This window comes from Acinonyx jubatus, chromosome C1 (genome assembly GCF_027475565.1).
Source record: "Acinonyx jubatus isolate Ajub_Pintada_27869175 chromosome C1, VMU_Ajub_asm_v1.0, whole genome shotgun sequence".
NCBI classification, from domain to species: Eukaryota; Metazoa; Chordata; class Mammalia; order Carnivora; family Felidae; genus Acinonyx; species Acinonyx jubatus.
This window is the reverse complement of record NC_069381.1, coordinates 193,235,647-193,256,269: the sequence shown is the minus strand read 5'-3', so window position 1 is coordinate 193,256,269 and position 20,623 is coordinate 193,235,647. Positions and strand designations below refer to the sequence as shown.

Here is a 20,623-nt window from a genome sequence, read left to right as displayed (position 1 = left end):
GATTCATTTGCTTTAGTACTTACTTTTCTGGTAATATTTAACATATAAAAGAGGAATCTAGAATCCTAATCAAAGGATAGAGACATACTGTAATACCCTAGGTCTCATCAAGTAAAAACTGTAACTGTCAACTGATGTCTGCCTCAGAGACTGACCCAGATCACTTTTATTTGTTCAGAAAGAAAAGATGTGTCATATTTATAGAGCAGGTGGAATTCTGGGTCACCATAAGCACAGTTTGCAGGAGAAGAAACAAAACAAAACAAAGCAAAGAACATTAATGTGACTCTCCTTGCCCTAGGCAGTAACACTTAAAATGTCTTCTGGGGAATTTCAATGTTTCCTAGTGTTTCAAGGTCTCTTGTTTCAAGTCTGAACCTCTTTGGGGAAGACTGCACAGAGAGTATCACTGTAGTAGGCACAGACACTACTAGAATGGTAGATACTGCTGGTCTTTGCTTTTCTTAAAGGAAATCCAGGTTTTGTTTTGTTTTTTGTTTTTTTTTTAAGCCAAGAAATCCTCTTAACTGTTTTCTCAATGAGAAAATAAAATGAATCTAAGTAAAGAATAATATCACTTATAAATTTCAATAAGGATATAAAGTATTTAATAAACAGAAACCACAATGAACATAGCAATGCAGATAAAATGATAGTCCAGTAAAAATTACAATAGTAAGATATAACTAAATATAAAATCAAAGAATCTATTGGAACCCCTAAGTGAATTTATATGCCTTTTCTATTCTCTACTTTCAAAGAGATATTGAAGAAAAAATCTGATGAATTGTATATCTGCCTTAAAAAACAAGTCTAATGAATCAACGTTGGAAAATTAGACAACATAATATAGCTGAAAAATTAATGGACTTCAGAGTCCAATATGTAGAATGTTAGCATTACTATTATGTTTGACCTTATTAGGTGTCAACTTTTCTCAGAGTCTGTTTCTTCATATCTTATATGAAGCTTATAAGATCTACATTGTATAGTTATTATGAAAATATACAATGTATGTAAAAATACATTTTTAATTAAAAATATACAACTATTATTAGAATAAAAATGTTTATAGTCAATTTATTTATTTATTTTTTGAATTTAAGGACCAAATAAATCTCTGATTTACCTCCATAAACAGGAATGTTTTCTTTATCAGGATAAAATGTCTTTAATATTTCCATTTCTATTATATTATTTCCCATTGAAACTGAAGTGAATTTTTAGTGACATTCTTTGCACTATAAAACTCAGGAATACCTGATGGCAGTCATATTCTGTGTCCCCCTTATTTGAGCAGAACTTTTACTATGTTTAAACTGTTTACCTAATTAATAAAATATTGAAAATGTTATTTTCAAAGCTGTATTCCTTATCTTAGTTGGCAACTGATTCTAAGAATTTTCTGTCAATAAAGAGTCAACTTTTTTTTTAATTAAGGCGTCAACATATTTTTGATCAACTATATTTTTCTTATAGCAAGAGCAAATTAGGAAACATGGAGCACATTGCTGAGGATACATGGTGGACTCACACTTTTGTCTGATGACCACCAGAAGATATGCAGAAGGAAGACAGGGAACAGTTGATCATAGCCAATATTATGTAATTGTATTTTTAAAGAAAATAGCTAAAGCTACCTAATTATATGTTTTAAAGAAAATATAAGGTTATAGAGAATCATAACATCGGACCCTAATTTATGCAGCATCCATTTAAGTTACATATATGATTACTACAGGCAAAAATTAATTTACCTTCCTAAGAAGTAAATCTGTTAATATTAATACTCTCTAGTATGAATGTGTGTAAGTATACACACACACAATGCATACACTCAGACACATTTATATGTGTGTTATATATAAAGACTTGTTAGCTGTTATATGTAAAGACTTGTTAACTTGAGGTACCCTAATTTCTCTAAATTGGGCTACAGTTAAGATAAATATTGGATTTATCACTCACACAAGGTTGCTTTTGAGAATCAGTGGGATACTATTGATGTTTACACTGGTACAAAATATGGATTGTCCCGACCCGAGTGAGGCATATGATTCACTAATGCTTAAGGGTACGTTATTTAAATTTTATTTAATTGTTAAATTTCATTTATTTGGCAGGATCTAGAGGCAAAATCATCAGATCTCAGAAATGTAAGGAAGACTATAGAGTTCCCTGCTGTGTCTATTTTTTATTACCATAGGTGAAGAATATATTTATGGGTACTTAAGCTGAGTTATTTGATAGAAGAACTACACTCACAACTAGTTAGAGGCAGACATATAATTAAAACTCAGATTGGTCTGACTGTGAAGCCTCTTTCCAGCACAATATGCCACTCTAAGGAAGAATCATGCAGATTTGAAAGGTAAACAAAAAATAATAATGTTAGAGACACTATTTTACCATGTTATTTAAAATTTATTATACAAAAATGCCTTGTTAAAATTATCTGACTAGCCTGTTGTTTTTTGTTTATTTTTATTTCCTATGTAAATTAAAAAAAAATTCTATTTCGGGGCGCCTGGGTGGCTTGCTCGGTTAAGCGTCCGACTTCAGCTCAGGTCATGATCTCACAGTCCGTGAGTTCGAGCCCCGCGTCAGGCTCTGTGCTGACAGCTCAGAGCCTGGAGCCTGTTTCAGATTCTGTGTCTCCCTCTCTCTCTGCCACTCCCCTGTTCATGCTCTGTCTCTCTCTGTCTCAAAAATAAATAAACGTTAAAAAAAATGTAAAAAAAAATTCTATTTAGCCTTTAGTGCCCATCAATAGTGAATTCACTCTAAGTCTGATCCAATGAATCCTGAGACCCATCTCCAAATTATTTAATTTAATTTAGAAGTTTCTAAAAGTGTACTCGCTGATTTAAAGTCATAATGTTGGTTGCAAATTGTACCATCAGTGTTTGATAGAACTTTGGGTTGTTTCCCTTATCTGTATTGAAAATTATTCTGGATTCAAGAAAAAGAAAAAAGAAACCTATATCATAAAATTGAAATCCTTTTATTTGGTGAAATACCTGTGAAAGAATCTTACAGATTTAGCATTCTTTGCAATGACTACATTAGGCAAAATACCAGTTTAACTAAGTTTACAATTTTATAGAAAAATATTGCTGTATATTTTTAGGAGATGGCCTGCCCTTGACATTAAATGAAAAATGGTATAATAGTTTGAGAGTCATTGAGTTTTAATCATAAATTATATTGACTTTAATACATTTTTTTCTGACTAGATCTGGAAAGAAACAGATCAATGAAGGAAAAATGTTTGGATGTTTATAAAATCAAATTTCATATATTCTCTCACATTTTATATACTCCAGTGAGTATTAGCGTGGTTCAAATGTAGCAATAAATTATATGAATGTGTCTTATTATGTGAGTAATATAGTTTGGGGAGGCACTACTCTTTTATAGATAACTATTTAAGACAGGTAATTGCATTCAAGGCAATAGAATATAATACACTATGTTGTCTCTGAAATTCAAAATGAAATTATGAAAGCCAAATTATATGCTTTTAAATAAATAAGCCAAGTTCAATTGTGACTAAAAATCTTTATTATATTAGTTTCTATTAGTAGTGGGGGAATATCTGTTTCATTGTAGTATTTCCAAATCACAGAATAAGGTAAATTATCATTTTATTACATCCTTTTATTTATTTTTTAATTAATTTAACATTTATTTTTGAAAAACAGAGAAGAAAATGAGCAGGAGAGGGGCAGAGAGAGAGGAAGACACAGCAGAATCCAAAGCACGCTCCAGGTTCTGAGCTGGAAGCCCAGAGCCTAATGTGGGACTTGCACCCACGGACTGTGAGATCATGACCTGAGCCAAAGTCAGATGCTTAACCGACAGAACCATCCAGGCACCTCTGATTACATTCTCTTAATCTAAGCTTGGAGTTGGCACTTGAAGTGTCCTATGTCTTCTACTTTAAGGATCCCATACATTTTTAATGTACAGGCAAATGACAACAAACAATACTCATGTTATAGATAACAGATGACAGAACATTTTAGGTCCCTTGGTGTTTGACCCTTATGATCTTGTTAATAGTGTAATATCTCAGCCTTTTAAGAGGTTGCTCTGACTCACATGTGAAAGGAAAATCTGTCTTTCAGAAATATAGCTTAGTTGGCAATAGCCAGCATTATACCTAGGAGGGATATACAGCAATTTAAGAAAAGCCACTTAAATGGCTATTTCCTCTTTATCCAAAGGGTTCTCATAAAGAGTTGAAGGATTAACTCTTAGGGAAAAAATGGGCATGTATCCTATACCTACAAATATCTGGGTTAATCAAAATTTCATGGAGTAGGAAATGTGTAAATAATATTAACTTTTCAGATTAGCTTGGTCTGGCAAAACATAATGTTAATTGTACAAAACATAGTGGGAAATGTCTCAGACACATTAAATGATAATGATTAGAAATATGTGCAGAAGTACTTCCATTGTAAAGGTGGAGAGGGGATAGCAAAATTAAGTCTTAATTGAAAAAAATACAAAGTAAACAGTAAAGGAAAAAATACGGTCATTGTTATAAAAAACTTTTAGACAATGATTTATTTTTCTGTGTTTTAGTTACATTTAACAAACTTGTATATCCAAAGAAAAATACACTGTATCGAATTTAAAAATGCCCATTAGTAAAAATGCAAAAATAAAAGCACTATAATCATACTATCCAAATACAAGAACTGTTTAGTGTCTTATTGTATATTCTTCTAGAAATTTTTACACACACACACACACACACACACACACACATTTCTCTAATTGAGATTCTACTGTTTGTAACCCACTCTTTTAAATCTATGGCCTATATCTTTACATGGCAGTACATTTTTATCTCATCTGCTACCTAATCAACCCATAATAAAACTTCTCAAGTTATCTGAAACCTGTCCATACAAATGGTGGTCAAAACTAAGGTTCACTGCAGGATTGCATTTCACATCTTGTTGTTACGACCAGTAAGTCTTTTTAATCAAAACAATACCTTTTTTTTCCTATTCACTTATTAAAGAAACATGCACGTTGTCTTAAAGAATATTCCCCCTTCTCAGTTTGACCAGTTGCATACTTGTGGTTTATGATTTATTTTTCAAGAGCAACTTCTACTAAAATATGAAGGATTTGGCCACCTAAAATATCCAATAAAACATTTATGTAAGATTTTAAGGTATAGAAACTAGTTCTTCAAGCTTGTACATCTACCATTCCTGCAGAGTTGTAAGAAAGAAAAAAGATAAAGAAAGGCAAATCAACCAAGGAACTTCTTTGGGGAAATATTGAATGTAAATGCTAATGAGAAAAACGTAGAAATTATTGTCTATTGTGTTTTTGGGTGTTTTATGTTTATTGCCATGACCAAGCTAAGTAGTAATGACTCAACAATTGATATCCACCCAAATTAGATGAAAACAATGGAGGCAGAGTTCTCATTTTATTCTATTAAGGGGTTCTTCTTGGGGCACATGAGTGGTTTAGTGGATTAAGCGTCAGACTTTTGGTTTCAGCTGGTGAGATTGAGCTCCGCAGGTTCTGTGCTGACAGCGTGGAGCTTACTTGGGGTTCTCTATCTCACTGTCTCTCTTCCCCCTTCCTGTTTGCACACATTCTCTCTCTCTCAAAATAAATTAAACGTAAAAAAGAAGTGATTCTTCTTATAATGGAAAACAAAAACAAAATAGAACATTTTTCTTGTTACAGTGATATTGACATCCATTTTCATAAATTCATGCCACTTATTTTTTGCAGAATAGATAAACAGAAGAAGTTTAGAGTTTTGTTCAAATCTACAACTAACAAAATGTTGGGCACTATTCTCAGTCATACATAAATCCTTTGCAATAAAAACATTGGGCTGAAGGAACAAAAATACAACTCTTTGTGTAGTAATGGCTTTTTCAGGGATATGTGAAACACTTGAGCAAGAAATTATGCCTTGGACTGAAATCTTAAAATGTTTTCTTGAGATACATATTTAACTGCCAGGCTCAAAAATATGATCTTACACATGCCAAAACACATCACAATGATGAGTTTGTGTCCATACTACAGTTTAATTTTCTCAGCGTAGATTTTTATATCTTTATAAAATTCCATTTAGGAAAATCTAGTTGAATTATAGCAACATTCCAGTATGCTATAGTACTTTCAGCTGTCAGGAAACAACCTTTAGGATGAAATACTTCTTAAGGTTTTTCTGTAGTTTTATACGGCAATATAACAGTCATAATCTTTAGAAGACATGGCTTCATTTATAGAAGTTACACAGATTTTTTTCAAGAGCTCCTTAAAATTTTAAAATTTTATTTAGGATCATCTGCTATCATTATTTTTGATGTGTCTTTGAACAGAAGTTTATTTTGCAAGAGCAAGTAATTTTTTTTTCTAAAAGAATGTAGCTGTATAGAGTAAATTCCTGTAAAAATGGGAACATAAGGCATAAAAAACTTTACTATTGAAAGCATGGACATTCAGGGAGCTCTTTTTTACTTTTCTTATCTATCATGTCTTCTTGGTCAAATATGTATTAGGTAACACCTATGTATTTTACTCTGGGCTATTTACTGTGATGAATGAAATTAATATATCTCAGGGCTATGACCACAGAAAGCTCATAGATACTACTCTAGAACAAGCAGTTAAGATCATAAATATTACTTTTCAAGCAAGGAAAAAATTTGTTAGAAAACAATGAGTGATCAGTTTCAAAATTATATCTTAGCTAACAATGTATTAAAGAGACACTTTAAGAAGAAAAATCTCTAGGAGATCGCTTCTAACCCCTTCTAATCTCATCTTACTAGTTATATCTTTCAATGTAATACTTAATGTATAGACTTCTTTTGCAGGTATATGATGCTTAGGCACGCTTTTGATAATAATATTTACTTCTGTCCTACCACAACTCTGAAAACCAATCTGACTCAATTCTTCATTTTTTCCTGCTCTATATCTTATCAAAGTTCCAAGAGTTTGAAACAGCACTTTTGTTAATACATCTCTCTTATCAGTACCATCATGCTCCAGAGGTGTGGGGTTCATATATTTCCAGACCACTCATTTTTGCGTTAGAGCAGTAGTTCTCAAAAGGCGGTGATTTGGGCAGACATTTGACAATATCTAGTGAAATTGTCGACTGAAGGATGGGGGTGCTACTGGCATCTAGTGGATGGGGGACAAGGATGCTGATAAACACCCTAACATGCATGAGACAGTCCCCCATAACAAACAAGTATCCAGCCTAAAATGTCAATAGTGCCACTGTTGAGAAAGTCTACTTTAGAAAAAATTTTGGAAATAATATTATATACCACAACATTATTAAAATATATTTCCATTTATTTATAGATACAAGTACAATTAAAACAATTTAAAATGCTTAAATATCAATATTTTGGCATATGTTCTTCATTCTGTTACTAAGTGTAATATATATATGTATATGTATACACACACACACACATACATATATATATATTCTTTTTTTTTTTTTTTGGTCAAATGGCATGCTGTGGCTGCTCGTCTCCAAAGATTAGTTGTTTGTGCATGGTTTATTTAAAAAAACAAAGCAAAACAAAAAGCAGAAATAGTTTTTGTCATGAGAAAAATTTTGTGATAGCTTTAATGCAATTTTTTGTTTGTTTTTCTTCTAACTGACTAGATCTGTGGTATGTGGATAATGTATCCTACATCCACTCTTTTTCTTCCTCTGTCTTGTCTCTCCTCTTACTTGTTTTTTTCCTGTTTCCTTCGGTTGGCAGAACTCCTCTAATTGCAGCTGGAGTCATCGGCGGGCTCTTCATCCTGGTCATCGTGGGTCTAACATTTGCAGTTTATGTTAGAAGGAAGAGTATCAAAAAGAAAAGAGCCCTGAGAAGATTTCTGGAAACAGAGGTGAGGTGTTTATTTCTTCTCTGCATGTGTTTGGGGCTTTTCATTAGGTTTAGGAGGTTTAGATGATACTCAGCTTTTGAATCCAAGGGAAATGCTGTTCAATTTCCTGCCAACGGCTTAGAGTTCATAGTATGTTATACAAAGTTGATGAAAACTCAGAGTATATAGTAAAAGTAGTCACGGCAGTTTCATGGCTTAAAGAGGACAAATACCAAGGGCGAGACTATTATCTTCTCGAACGACAGGTCTTATTGAAAAGACATATCTGTTTCTTTTGGGAGACGAATCCCAAAGGCAAGCTCTAGGATATTACAGTAGCAGAACAGAAAACATCTGGGTGGATGAAGTCTCAACAGAACTAGAAAAATGTTAGAATTTTTCTGTTTGAAAATAAAACCAGATAGGCCAGCAATTTATGCTTTAATTACCATCATTAAATTGGTAGCCACCGATCCCACTATGCTAGCAGTAAAAAGCTGAGCTTACAGGATGAAGCTTAGTATTGTAATCACACAGACCTTACTACACAATTTATGGGAATCATTTAATATTATGTGTGTTAGTTGTGAATATGTAAATTACCCACAAATTATTATAATTTCTTTTATATTGCCACACTGAGTTCTCTAGTGTACAACATGATAGTTTTCACTGTACAGGTTACAGGGGAAAAACAATTACAGAAAACTATGCATTTCCATATCCTTCTCAACTCGCATCTTACCTCTTTCTTCTGATATACACATCCCTGGCTGTCTGAACAGCTCACAGCAATTCTGTTCTGAGACTGAGCCTTCCCTGGTTTGTTTTCTTGCTCATTGTCAGTGTGACAGTCTGACTTTCCCTCTTAATACTGACAGGAATGAGAACATTCATTTATAAATTTTGCAAACTGATAGCAAATAAAATTTAGCTCTCTTTCTTTAGAAGTTGAAAGTAGATAGAAGAATCGTGTGAAATGTTCAAATACCTACAGTTACACCGAGGAAAGAATTTCTAAGAATTGGAGGTGTCTAAAATTCAAATGGATTATCTCATCAATAGAGATGGCTAAGCATAAGATAGGTAGTCAATTATATACATGAGAAAAAATAGTAATAACTCTTACTTGATCTGGATATTTAAAAATAGATCAACTTCATCATTTTCAACCCTGCACATGAATAAAAGTTTGGACACAACACCTGTGCTGTGCTTATTTTCAGTTTAGCTAGGATGCTGTAGGCAGGTAGAATTCTCCCTCATGGCCAGCTTGGGGCAGTTGTAAAGAGAATTCTAAAGAGTGAAGTAAATTAGAGTTGGAGAGGAACTGAAGTCTTGGAACAGCAGTGGCTATTTAAGTGACTGAATAAATAGAAAAGGAGTTCTGTCCCTTAACCACAGGCAGAAAAGTCTCATTGCTACAAAAATAATTATTTTGTGTGTTTTCTTTTTTTAATATGGTGCTAAGAATGTCCTTTAAATGGCATTTAATTACTAAATAAGCAAATGCTGATTAGTTTTATAAGCAGATTCTAATTTTTATAAAAAATTATTGCTTAGTACTAAATTAGATAATTGTAGAAGTCCCATCTTTCTCTCAGGAGAAGTAAATAACTATGATTTTCTGCCATCTAAATAGAAGAGGAGTTCTTAAGAGGATCAACTAAAATCCTTAACTACCGAAGCTTGAAATCTGTCTCAGATGTGAAAAACTTGTTAAAGCGTGATATATTGTTGGAATGTACTTAGAGTAAATATGCTTTTCCAAAATCGTTTTGCTCCAGATTGTCTTGTCTTCTGCTACATGAATAAAAGTAGAAAATATGTTTGTTTTTATTTAACATACACTTACTGAGTTGCACTGTAAGCTTGATACTTTGATAGATACTGTGATTAAAAAGTGTTAATGGGACATGATCCTATCCCGTGAAGAGTGACAGATTCAGAGCTTACAATATGGCAGGCAATATTCCAAAGTTTTCCAGCTATGTTATACCCCATTTCATCTTTTGACACTCTTCGAAGGTAATTATTGCCATATCTATGTTACGAGTATGAAATGAGGGACAAGGAGGGATAAATTGCTTTCTAAGCCTGTGAGTGGCAGTGCTAAGATACAAACCTACAAATTTAAACTTGACCCTCTTTTTGCCATCTTGGCATGCAAATGAAACAATGCCTCTTTGAAAGACATCATTCGCAAATGCCTGGAAAAATATGTTTGTAAAAGTTTTAAGTGACATCTAAGAAAATTGCAGAAGACTAAACATTTCAGGTAGAATAGTGAAGTTCTCAAAACATGAAATTATGGCAATATTATGTGCCAAAGCATCTGTTTTAAATACATATAGCCCATAGTGCTAAAATTTAGTCCCCAATCTTGCATATGATTTTTATATAAGTTTTTATATGATTTAAAAAGATAATTTATTAAAGTTCCTGATTATATACATATAGTGTGTGTATCAAAATCTACTGAACAAATTCTGCACAGCAGAGTTGGATTCGAATAAAGGACATTTTCTGAGGGAGATTCTTCTTCTAGTTTTTCAAAAAAATTTGTAATTCATTCTGAGATTTATTTTAGGTGACTTGAACACAATTGTATGCATTTTTTGAAATGTAAATTTGAAAATGAAATAGAAGCATATTTGTGGTGAAACTTTTAGTCCATAGCCTAAATTTATTGATAATTTTATCATCTTCTCCAAATTCTTGTTGATTTTCACTGCACTTACCTATACTCAAGATTCTGTTCAGCTATTGAAATAGACCATTATGTTCACAGAAGCATAATAATAACCAAGCCAGAGGGTCACAGTGCACTTCGCATTGTAAACAGACATTGTGAAATACTGTGATGGTTTTCAAGGCAATTTGAGTAGGCGTCGCTTTTAATTATTTCCTTAGGCTGAGAAAGAACCAGTTATTTGTCTGAGTTTAAAGTTTAGTTCCTTAATTTAACTTTTAAAAAAGAAACTTCTATTTCTCTCACTTGCATTTTTGCTCAAGCATAGATAAAAACCTAAAATTTTAACACAGGATGTAGACTATTGGTACCCACAATCAATCTCACGTTTACTTTTTTTTTTTTCCTCCCCCTCACATAAGCAGGAAATTGGCACATACTCACATATCTTTCCCCTCCTTACTCATCCTCTCTGGCTGAATGGCATCTAAACCGAACATCTAAAATTATTTGTATTTATATCTTTTGGCCACACCCAGCCCACTTTACAGTCTGGTGTTTCCCATCCTGATCTCATCCTTCAGACCTGTCCCACCCCTCGTTGCATTCTGCTGTCTTCCTCCTCCTCCCTGATGCTGTGTCCAAACTGCTCTTTATATTGGCAAACCCTCCTCCATGTCAATCCATTTTTATTATCTCAAGTCCAACTTTAAAGTGTACCTCGTCCAGGAAGCCAAAACTAGCAAAGCTTACTCGCTCCTGGTTATTTTATTCCTTTGCATTCCAAAGCATTCACATAGGATCTAGAATGAGTTCATAGAATTTTAGAATTTTTTATCTTTAAGGTACTTTAGGGCCTTGCTGCTTAAAATGTGTTGAAGGACCATCATCGTACATAGATATCACCTGGAGTTCTGCAAAATGCAAATTTCAGCCCCAACTTTAGACTTCTTGAACCAGAATCTGTATTTTACCAAGAATGTCAGGTAATTCAAATGTACACCAAAGTGTTAGAAGCACTGCCCTGGGGCACTGGTAGTGTGCTAACTTACTTTATTTTCTTCCAACCATTTGTTTGTCCTGGCTTCCCAGTTAGATTTTCAATGCTAAGAAGACAACATTTTATTTTTTTATGTATCAAATCTCCTAAAACAAGAAAGAAAACTTTGATAGAGTACATGGACATAACTAAGATCTCTGAGTCTTAGCTGGGGATACCAAAACTGGAAGCACTTCAAAAAGTAAGATTTAGAGCCCCTAATCAGCCTAAATTTCTTTAAAAATAGGGAGAAAAATCCCCTATCTTAATATGCCTCAAGGTAGGCACAGTTTTATACTTGTGTTCAGCTAGGCAAAAAGTATGGGAAGAGAAAAGATAGACTCTGAAGGAATCGTGAGTGATCCATACTACAAAAATATTGTCAATGAAAGTGTGCTTGTGTGTTTTTGTATGTATGAGAAAGAGAAGCAGGCAGAGGAAGAGGGGGAAGCACTGACTGGTGAATGGAAAGCTGTATAACCTGTATTCTTTTTTGTTTTGTAGTTGGTAGAACCCTTAACTCCCAGTGGCACAGCACCCAATCAAGCTCAACTGCGTATTTTAAAAGAAACTGAGCTCAAAAGAGTGAAAGTACTTGGCTCAGGAGCTTTTGGAACAGTGTATAAAGTAAGTAAAAACCCATACCATTAGTTACTTTAAGTTTACTTTCAGACTTGTCTTAAATAATAGCCAGAGTTAATTGCTCTCGCCAACCTAATTTCCTTTTAATATCCAGAGTGGAACTTTATAGTATTGAGAAGTTGCTGCACAAGTGAATCCATTCATTTTTGTTGAGGGCTGGGATGGGTACAGTCATGAGAAAGCAGGAAACTGTCACGGAAGCCATGTCTTTCCACGCCCTTCTGAACCCCGTTTGATATGATCTCCCTATTGGTAAATTTGTCCTTATCTAAAATACACAGCTCTCACCCACTTTCCTTCTCCGTACACAGTGCTGCGGGGAATCCCAGACAGGCCTGAGCAATGGACCATAATCCTTGCTCTTCTTTTCTTCTGCTCTTTCATCCACATGTCTCCCCACCAGGACATTACTAGCCTATCTTTTTAAAACCTACACAAATGTGCTGACTGGTTAACAGGATAGGACTAGTTCCTAAACTACTTTTTGCCTACCTGTTAACATATATGATTTAACAGAAAACTTTCAGGTTTTTTTTTTTAATTTTTTTTTAACATTTTATTTATTTTTGAGACAGGGAGAGACAGAGCATGAACAGGGGAGGGTCAGAGAGAGGGAGACACAGAATCTGAAACAGGCTCCAGGCTCTGAGCTGTCAGCACAGAGCCTGATGCGGGGCTCGAACTCACAGACCGAGAGATCATGACCTGAGCTGAAGCCGGCCGCTTTACCGACTGAGCCACCCAGGCGCCCCAGAAAACTTTCAGTTTTGATGTCTTCACCATTATATGCAAACTAAAAAAGTGACTTTATTTGTGAAATTCAGGTCGGAGAATGAAAGGGTGACATCGTGGGTTTCCAATAAGAGACATCTTTTTGGAAAGGGAAAGCTCAAATAATGTTATCTGTGTGTTTACTTTTTTAGCTTAATTACAAAACCAATTCAGAGGCCAGGCCCAAGGTTAATTGTGGTGAAATTTGTTTTTCAAATTCAAATTTCTGCTGGGTTAGTGCTAAATCCTTCTTAGACTGTCCATTGTGACAGTTCCCCAAATTTTACTTGACAGTTTTATATATTTCTTAAAGCTATATGCAAGCCTACAGTTATTTTTACAAACATTTTTGTTAAAATAGACTGGATCTTAGAAATTCTGTACTTTACAATGTTTGTTTTTTTTTTTCTATGTGAAACAGGTATTTACTTAACAAAAATTATTAACAAGTAGAATATTAATCTTAATTTTCTCTCTCCTGAGTGTTCCAAAAATAATTTAATCTCTTTAGAATAAAGTTGTTTTATTCTAGGGCCAAAATGCAGAAATTTCTTAATCTATTTAGTGTACATATTATGTTCAATTACACTCAAAATTAATTGAGCACCTAATTGGAATAGAAACTATTCTAGGCTGGCTTGGTGCTTTCCAGTCTTCAAATTCTTTGTAATGTTGAAGAAACACAACTTATCCTGTTTTTCTATTTATATATATGCTAGAAATAATGGACTTCCTGTTTGAAGATAACTCAGTTTTAGATTGCTCCTAGCATATCACCACCCTTTTATTTTAAAGATGGTATGATCTGGAAAGAAAAATTTTATTTTAAATCATGGATAACATTTAGCTCAAGGACAAATATGATCTAGTGACCTCAGCAGGGAAAAATTACCCATTTAGACATTTACTAATGAAGTTATATGAATGTTTTTATTATGAACAATTATTTGCCTGTTGTCCATGACTTTATACCTTTATTGAAATTACTTGTATTGAAGGTTCCATAAGTACGTTTAAATTTTATGCCTGCAGTGTGTATGGTTGACCCTAAGTTTTAATTAGTATATAAGTTCCTACAAAGACATACTGTCTTAACATGTAAAGAACTATTCTTGACCACATAAATGCAGATTAGCTTAGCTAATTATTCGGTTAATTTTTCCTCCTGGTTGGAGATATGCTGTGTTTAAACATAAAAGATCTGAACCAATATTGTGGGTATTAGCATAGTTGAATTTTTGTCTGGTCAGGCCTAGAAAATAATGACTATACTTATTTAAAAAGCAGTACAAATTAATTCACACTGAATTTATATTCTTATTTCAAAAGTATACTTTAGGAATATTTTAATATTGATGATATATCTTTATAAAGTAATCCCCTCTTTAGTTACTTTATTGAGTAATGGTAAATGTGTTCTCTACCCTAGATACCATCACTAAGAAAATGTAGCCTATGGATCTTGGACTTTCACTGCCTCTCCTACCCCATTTCTGCACTAATAATTAAAAAAATAATAATAATACCACAGGGAACATGGCTTATTTCTTTGTATTTTTTTAAATCTTTTTCAATGTTTATTTATTTTTGAGACAGAGAGAGACAGAGCATGAATGGGGGAGGGTCAGAGAGGGAGACACAGAATCTGAAGCAGACTCCAGGCTCTCAGCTGTCAGCACAGAGACCAACACGGGGCTCGAACTCACGAACTGTGAGATCGTGACCTGAGCTGAAGTCGGATGCTTAACTGACTGAGCCACTCAGGTGCCCCCTTTTTTGTATTTGACACATAAATTTCCCTATTCACTCTAAGAAGAATATAACCCTTAAATTCACCTTCTAATGGTTAAAGAGGTTTTTTTTCTTTATTATTCTGATTTTTTAAAATAATTTTTGTATTTAGTTCTCCTCTTGTATTATTGCAACTTTTGATAATACAAATATACATGTTTTAGTGTAGAAGTACAAAGCGAAAAACTTTTTTTTTTTTATAACTACAACCAATTGATATTAGGAAAGACTAGAAATTCTCTTTAGGAATAAGAGATTGCTTTTCCCCCTTTCATTTTAATATTAAAACTGGACTAAGAATACTTTTGTTTTTGGTGTCAGGGCTAATAATTTAAAATCTGAGATTTCCATTTTTTCCATATAACCTCACATTTGTTTCAGTGTTCATTTGGGACAATGTGCTTCAAAAAAATTGTCATGTAATCGATGCACCCCTATTTATCTTATCAAAATTATTGTCCTAATTCAAATAGTTGTTTACTCAGAAATGCTGTTATTTTCCTTAACGTTGTACTTGACTCAAACCTTACCTACTTTATATTTTCCCACTGTATAGATCTTGCTCAGATATTATATTTTTGTAGGAGGAGAGAACTGGTGGTGACCAATATAAATATTTTATATTATTTCAGAGCAAATAAAAATCCTTGACACACACATACACAGTATTTAGCAATCTAAACAAATTAATAGGTGGTCAATACTCCCTAGTACTTTCCTTAGAAAACTAATTCTTAAATCAATCTGAATTTCAGGAATGTGAGACTATGCTATTTTTATGTTTTTGTTTGTTTTAGTTGCAGAATAATTAGGTAATATTAATGCTGAAAGGAACCTCCAAGATTACTTAGCCCAGTCTTCTAAATTACAAATGAGACATTTGAAGACCAAAAATTGGAACAGCATTCTCAAAGTCTTGAGAAGTTGATTTTTATCCTAATCTAATATTATTATGTTTTATGTCATTTTTTCTCTATTGAAAGCCTTTTTCACACATACAAATTGAATTTTATAATGTGATACTTTATAATATAATAGTAAACACCTTGAAAGCAGAATAAATGTATGAGTCATTCTCAGATAATGAAAGCAGAAAACAAAGTTGCTATGTAACTTGTAACATATAGCAGGTACTTGTTAAATTTTTTTGATTGAATAAAAAGATGTAGAACTTCTAAATTATTTTTTTAAAGAAATTAATAGAATGGTTAAATCAAATTTTGTCTCTGGTATGAATTTGTATATGTCTTCATATAGATTTTATGTGATTTTTCCCCCAAAGGGTATTTGGGTACCTGAAGGAGAAACAGTAAAGATTCCTGTGGCTATTAAGATTCTTAATGAAACAACTGGTCCCAAAGCCAATGTGGAATTCATGGATGTAAGTATAGACACCAGGCAATCACATTTTTATGCGTTATTAATAGACTGCTTTTAGAATTAAATAAAGACTTCACTACTTACAAATGGTATAATATTTATAGTTAAAGCCTTGAGCAGGGGTCAGCAAATTTCTTAAAGGACCAGAGAATAAATAGTCTTTTTGTGCAATGTGGTCTCTATGGAAACTAGAGACCATAGCTCTGTCCTTTAGGTGGGTGAACATCCATAGGTACCTAAAGACACAACACACAAAAATGGATTTGCCTGTGTTGCAGTAAATTTGATTTACACAAACAAGATGAAGGCTGAAGGGCTGAAGACCAAATTCTGCTCTCACAAGAGCTCTGTGTTTAACCACTATGCAAAGAAGGGCAAATTGCATTTGGGAGTAGTAATGATGATTTGAAAAATTAATTGTGCTGCTTTATTTTATTATTGTTATCCACTTAGCAGAAAACATCAATCAAGGTTAGTTTCTATAGTAAGTCAGTTTGTGCTAAATTTAAATTAGGAACCTACCCAAGTCAGATAATTACCGATGGAAATTTACTTTTTTCAGTTCAAATTCGGAAGACAAACCTTATGGGTAAAAAGCTCCAACTATAGAAAAATAAGAGCGTTCTGAAGAATAAAAATATTTTATAAGGTCAATCAGAACTTTAAGACTCCCCCCCAGCAAAAATTGTAGATTGAGCTGTTCAGCAGATTTCAGAAGGTAGGACAGATAAAATGTATATGTGGCATGCTGTTATTTTTTCACATTCAATATAAGCTATCCTGCGAGGGGTTCTATCAAAGATACATATGTTCTTTCTCTTTTAGAATGATATTTTCAATAATAAGAATGATTTTGATTTTCAAATGACCTTCATATGAAAGATGACGCAAGCATATGCACTTTGATTTTTTTAAAGATGGATTGCTATATATTTCTACCCAGTTTCTCTTGTAAGCTCTTTTGTAAGTTTTATAGGAGCTCAGTTTTTGACCTTGGATAATTTATTTGGGCATAATGCTTACCATCATATATGGGACTGCTTTGAGTTAAAGAACTTCTTGGCTATTATATAACAGGACTGATAATTCACCGGTGCAAGCCAGCGGCTCTGATCAGTCAGTGCTGTGCCTTACCAGTTGCTAAATATTTTGAATACCACCCTTGTTACACCTTGTTGTTTATCTACCACCACCTGACAGACACTGAGTCCAGTAACTAAATAGTATTTCCTTCTGCAGGTGTCTAAAAGTTCTGACACTCTCGGCAGCTACCTGTCCTGGCTCATATAGTAAAATGTAAAACTGAAGCCTTTTCCAGTAAAGTCACAACCTATTTGATCTTGATTATAGGTATACAGTTGTGAAAGGAATTTTCAAAGAAACTAAAAAATATTAAGAAAAAGGACAATGAATGTAAAGAGTGTAGGTTAATATGTAAAACCGATATAAAAAAAGATCTTGCCCAGACTAGACTGCAGCCAAAGCTGAAATTCACAAGAATGCTAATAATGTCTGCTGGAGGCTCAGACAGCCATTTTTGTCATATTTCCATGGAAACAGACCGGCAAAAAGGGGTTAAGAGGCTACAAAATAATCACCTAAGAAAGAAGCTTTAAAGGCTTCATCATGATTTTGAATGATTATTTGAAAGCTCCTAACCCCATCCTTTTTATTTTTTTTTTTCCTGATCTGAAGTCTATTCCCATGGAAACAGGAGTGGGGATGGCAGCTTGAAGTCTTAGATTTCTGCTGAATTTTAGATGAGGTTCTGATTGAGCCATGAAAGGAGTCATTTTCCTAAATCATTGGCAAATTTGGTGACCAACAGACTCCAAACCGTATGTTCTTTTTAGAAGTTTAAAAAAAAATTAGGGAAAATGTTTTGACTGAGCCCTTCGTACATGTGGATAGATGCCAGATTAATAGATCGATGGACTGCCATCGACAATTTCAATAAATATCAAGCAGAAACATTCAGTGCTATTTCACAACTTCTTTCAAAACATTAGTGTGGCATTGCAATAATTAAAATACAGTTGCACTGGAAAAATTAATGGTAAATTCAGTATTTTAAATAGACTGGTATAATTTTAATGCAAAGTATACCTACATTGCATAGCAACATTTTTAGCTCATCTATTATGAATGTAGATCATTGTAAGTACTTAAATAATATATCAAACTATAATAAAAAGCTTCATATCAGCAAATTTATTTGTAATTTGGACCTAAGAATTAAGTTGAAGTTACCAATATCCCAGGGTTATTAAAATGAAGGTCATGTTTGGCATATCTCCTAGTTTGGGTTCTTCCATATGGTAGAGTACTCCCGATTTAACTTTGAAATTAATATAACATCTACTGCAACCATGCTTCATGTCTCTTGCAAATTAATGTATATGTGTATTTGTTTATATGCATTTGTTTTATACCATTTTGAAGAAGGAAAATAAAGCTTCCAAAGATTATGGAAACCGTACACTCTTATTAAACATTAGATCTCTGGGCACCTGGGTGGCTCAGTCAGTTAAGCATCCAACTTTGGCTTAGGTCATGATCTCAGGGTTCGTGAGTTCAAGCCCCACATAGGTCTTGTTGCTGTCAATGTAGAGCCTGCTTCCAATCCTTTGTCTCCCTTTCTCTACCCCTCCCCACCCCTTTCTCTCTCTCTCTTTCAAAAATAAATTAAAATAAAAAACATTAAGAAAAAGAAGGCATTAGATCTCTTCGCCCCACTTCACCTGACAGCATCCAACTTTATACTTGGGGTAGAATATTCTAAATTCAATAACTGTTAATACTAAGTTTATTAGATACAGCTATGTTTTACTGGTTATTATAAAAAATGACAAAATACAACTTAAAACTCACTACATCCAATACTTCTATTGATATCCAGGGCAAAGGAGAGGACTTTTACATTTTCTTAGAATTTTTACCATAGGCAAAAACAAATAAGGAACAATTTGTGTTCTTGAAAATGCTATGCTAAAAGTAAGAGAAGGAGAATTTGGTCACAAGGCTGTTATTCAACCCACCTGGATATGTCTAATAGATTTATAATGACAATAATAACACACTGTTATTGAATGGCCAGTATGTCTTTAATTCCAATAAAGGAAGATCACATTGAACAACATTATAAAATAATGACTCTAAAGGTGTACATTCTTAAGAATACCTATGTTTATACACACTGCTAGTTCTTGTTTCAAATAGCACCATTTCGTTGGAAGAACACAGGGCTATTTTTTGTTGTCGTTGCTTTGTTTTGTTTTGCTTTGCTTTGTTTTGTTTTTACCCATAAAATGATAAGGAACACATGCCAAAACATGATGCTATTGAGCAAGATTCCTAGAATTGGGGACCATGGTCTGGTCAAATCAGACAAGCTCATTAGTTTGTCTGAATTTCTATTACTGTGTTGTTGTTATTGTTTTCTCTGATAAAGTCCCACTATCACTTAACATTATTACATATAACTTGAAAGTGTACAGGTATTTAAATGTTTTGTTAACTGATATGCCTTATTAAAAATAATCTTGAGGTTAAAAAAAAACATAATTATTCTAAATTCCAGTGACTGAACAGTAATACTTCAGCTTATTGCTTCAGTTTCTTGGCTTTAGTTTCAGCTTTCCCAGGCCAAATCAACCACCTACTTCCCAGTAAGGTGCTGCAAGGAGATATGTTTCAAATCACTCAGATTTATTGTGTAAATGGTCATATTTTTATTAAAAGAAGAATAGCTTGTTGTCCTCTCCCTATACAGTGGAAAAATTTATTCATCTTCACACAACTGGCATTTTATCATTTTCTGAAGAAATGTCCATATGAATTGTGCTTATATGTTGCTCTTCTCTATATTGCCTTAATAATATTCACTGTCTTAATGTGAGTAGTTTCAAATCTAACTGATGTCATGTTAGTGGGCTGAGACAAAAGAATTTATTAGTAGAGTTTTTCTCTCACATTATGGCAGACTTGAAAAATGATTTAAAAAGATATTTTGTACAATAACATTAATTTCAAATGATAAAAATAACATTTTTATGGCTATGACTTCACAGATAACAGTAACTATTGGCTAGCTCCCATATCATACTAATAATTTTTTTTAATTCATATAATTTAATCCAATGATATCTTTAGGCCTTACAGATTTGCTCATTTGCATTCATGAACAAAATTTCAGAGGTGAAAAAATGCAAAATTTCTTTTTTAAAAAAGCCCATTATTTAGATGTCACAGGATTCTATACTGCTGCCATGATCTTGAGAAGTCAATTATAAATAATCCTCCTTTCCTAAGAAAACTTACAGCTAAAATAATTAAGAAAAGTTTTGGTTAGTTACTTTGCTTTTAAAAACTTGGGGTGCGTGGGTGGCTTAGTCGGTAAAGCCTCCAACTTT

The 20,623-nt window shown here is 33.3% G+C and overlaps 1 protein-coding gene across 6 annotated transcripts in view; it reads left to right on the top strand.

Moving 5' to 3' along the window:
- Positions 1 to 20,623, top strand: part of ERBB4 (erb-b2 receptor tyrosine kinase 4) — a 1,120,478-nt gene that overhangs the window by 899,847 nt on the left and 200,008 nt on the right. For all 6 annotated transcript variants that reach the window (XM_027051681.2, XM_027051663.2, XM_027051688.2 and 3 more), the window contains 3 exons: positions 7,785 to 7,917; positions 12,132 to 12,254; positions 16,114 to 16,212. In XM_027051681.2, coding sequence (XP_026907482.1) covers positions 7,785 to 7,917; positions 12,132 to 12,254; positions 16,114 to 16,212 — 355 coding nt within the window. The remainder of the gene's footprint in view (positions 1 to 7,784; positions 7,918 to 12,131; positions 12,255 to 16,113; positions 16,213 to 20,623) is intronic.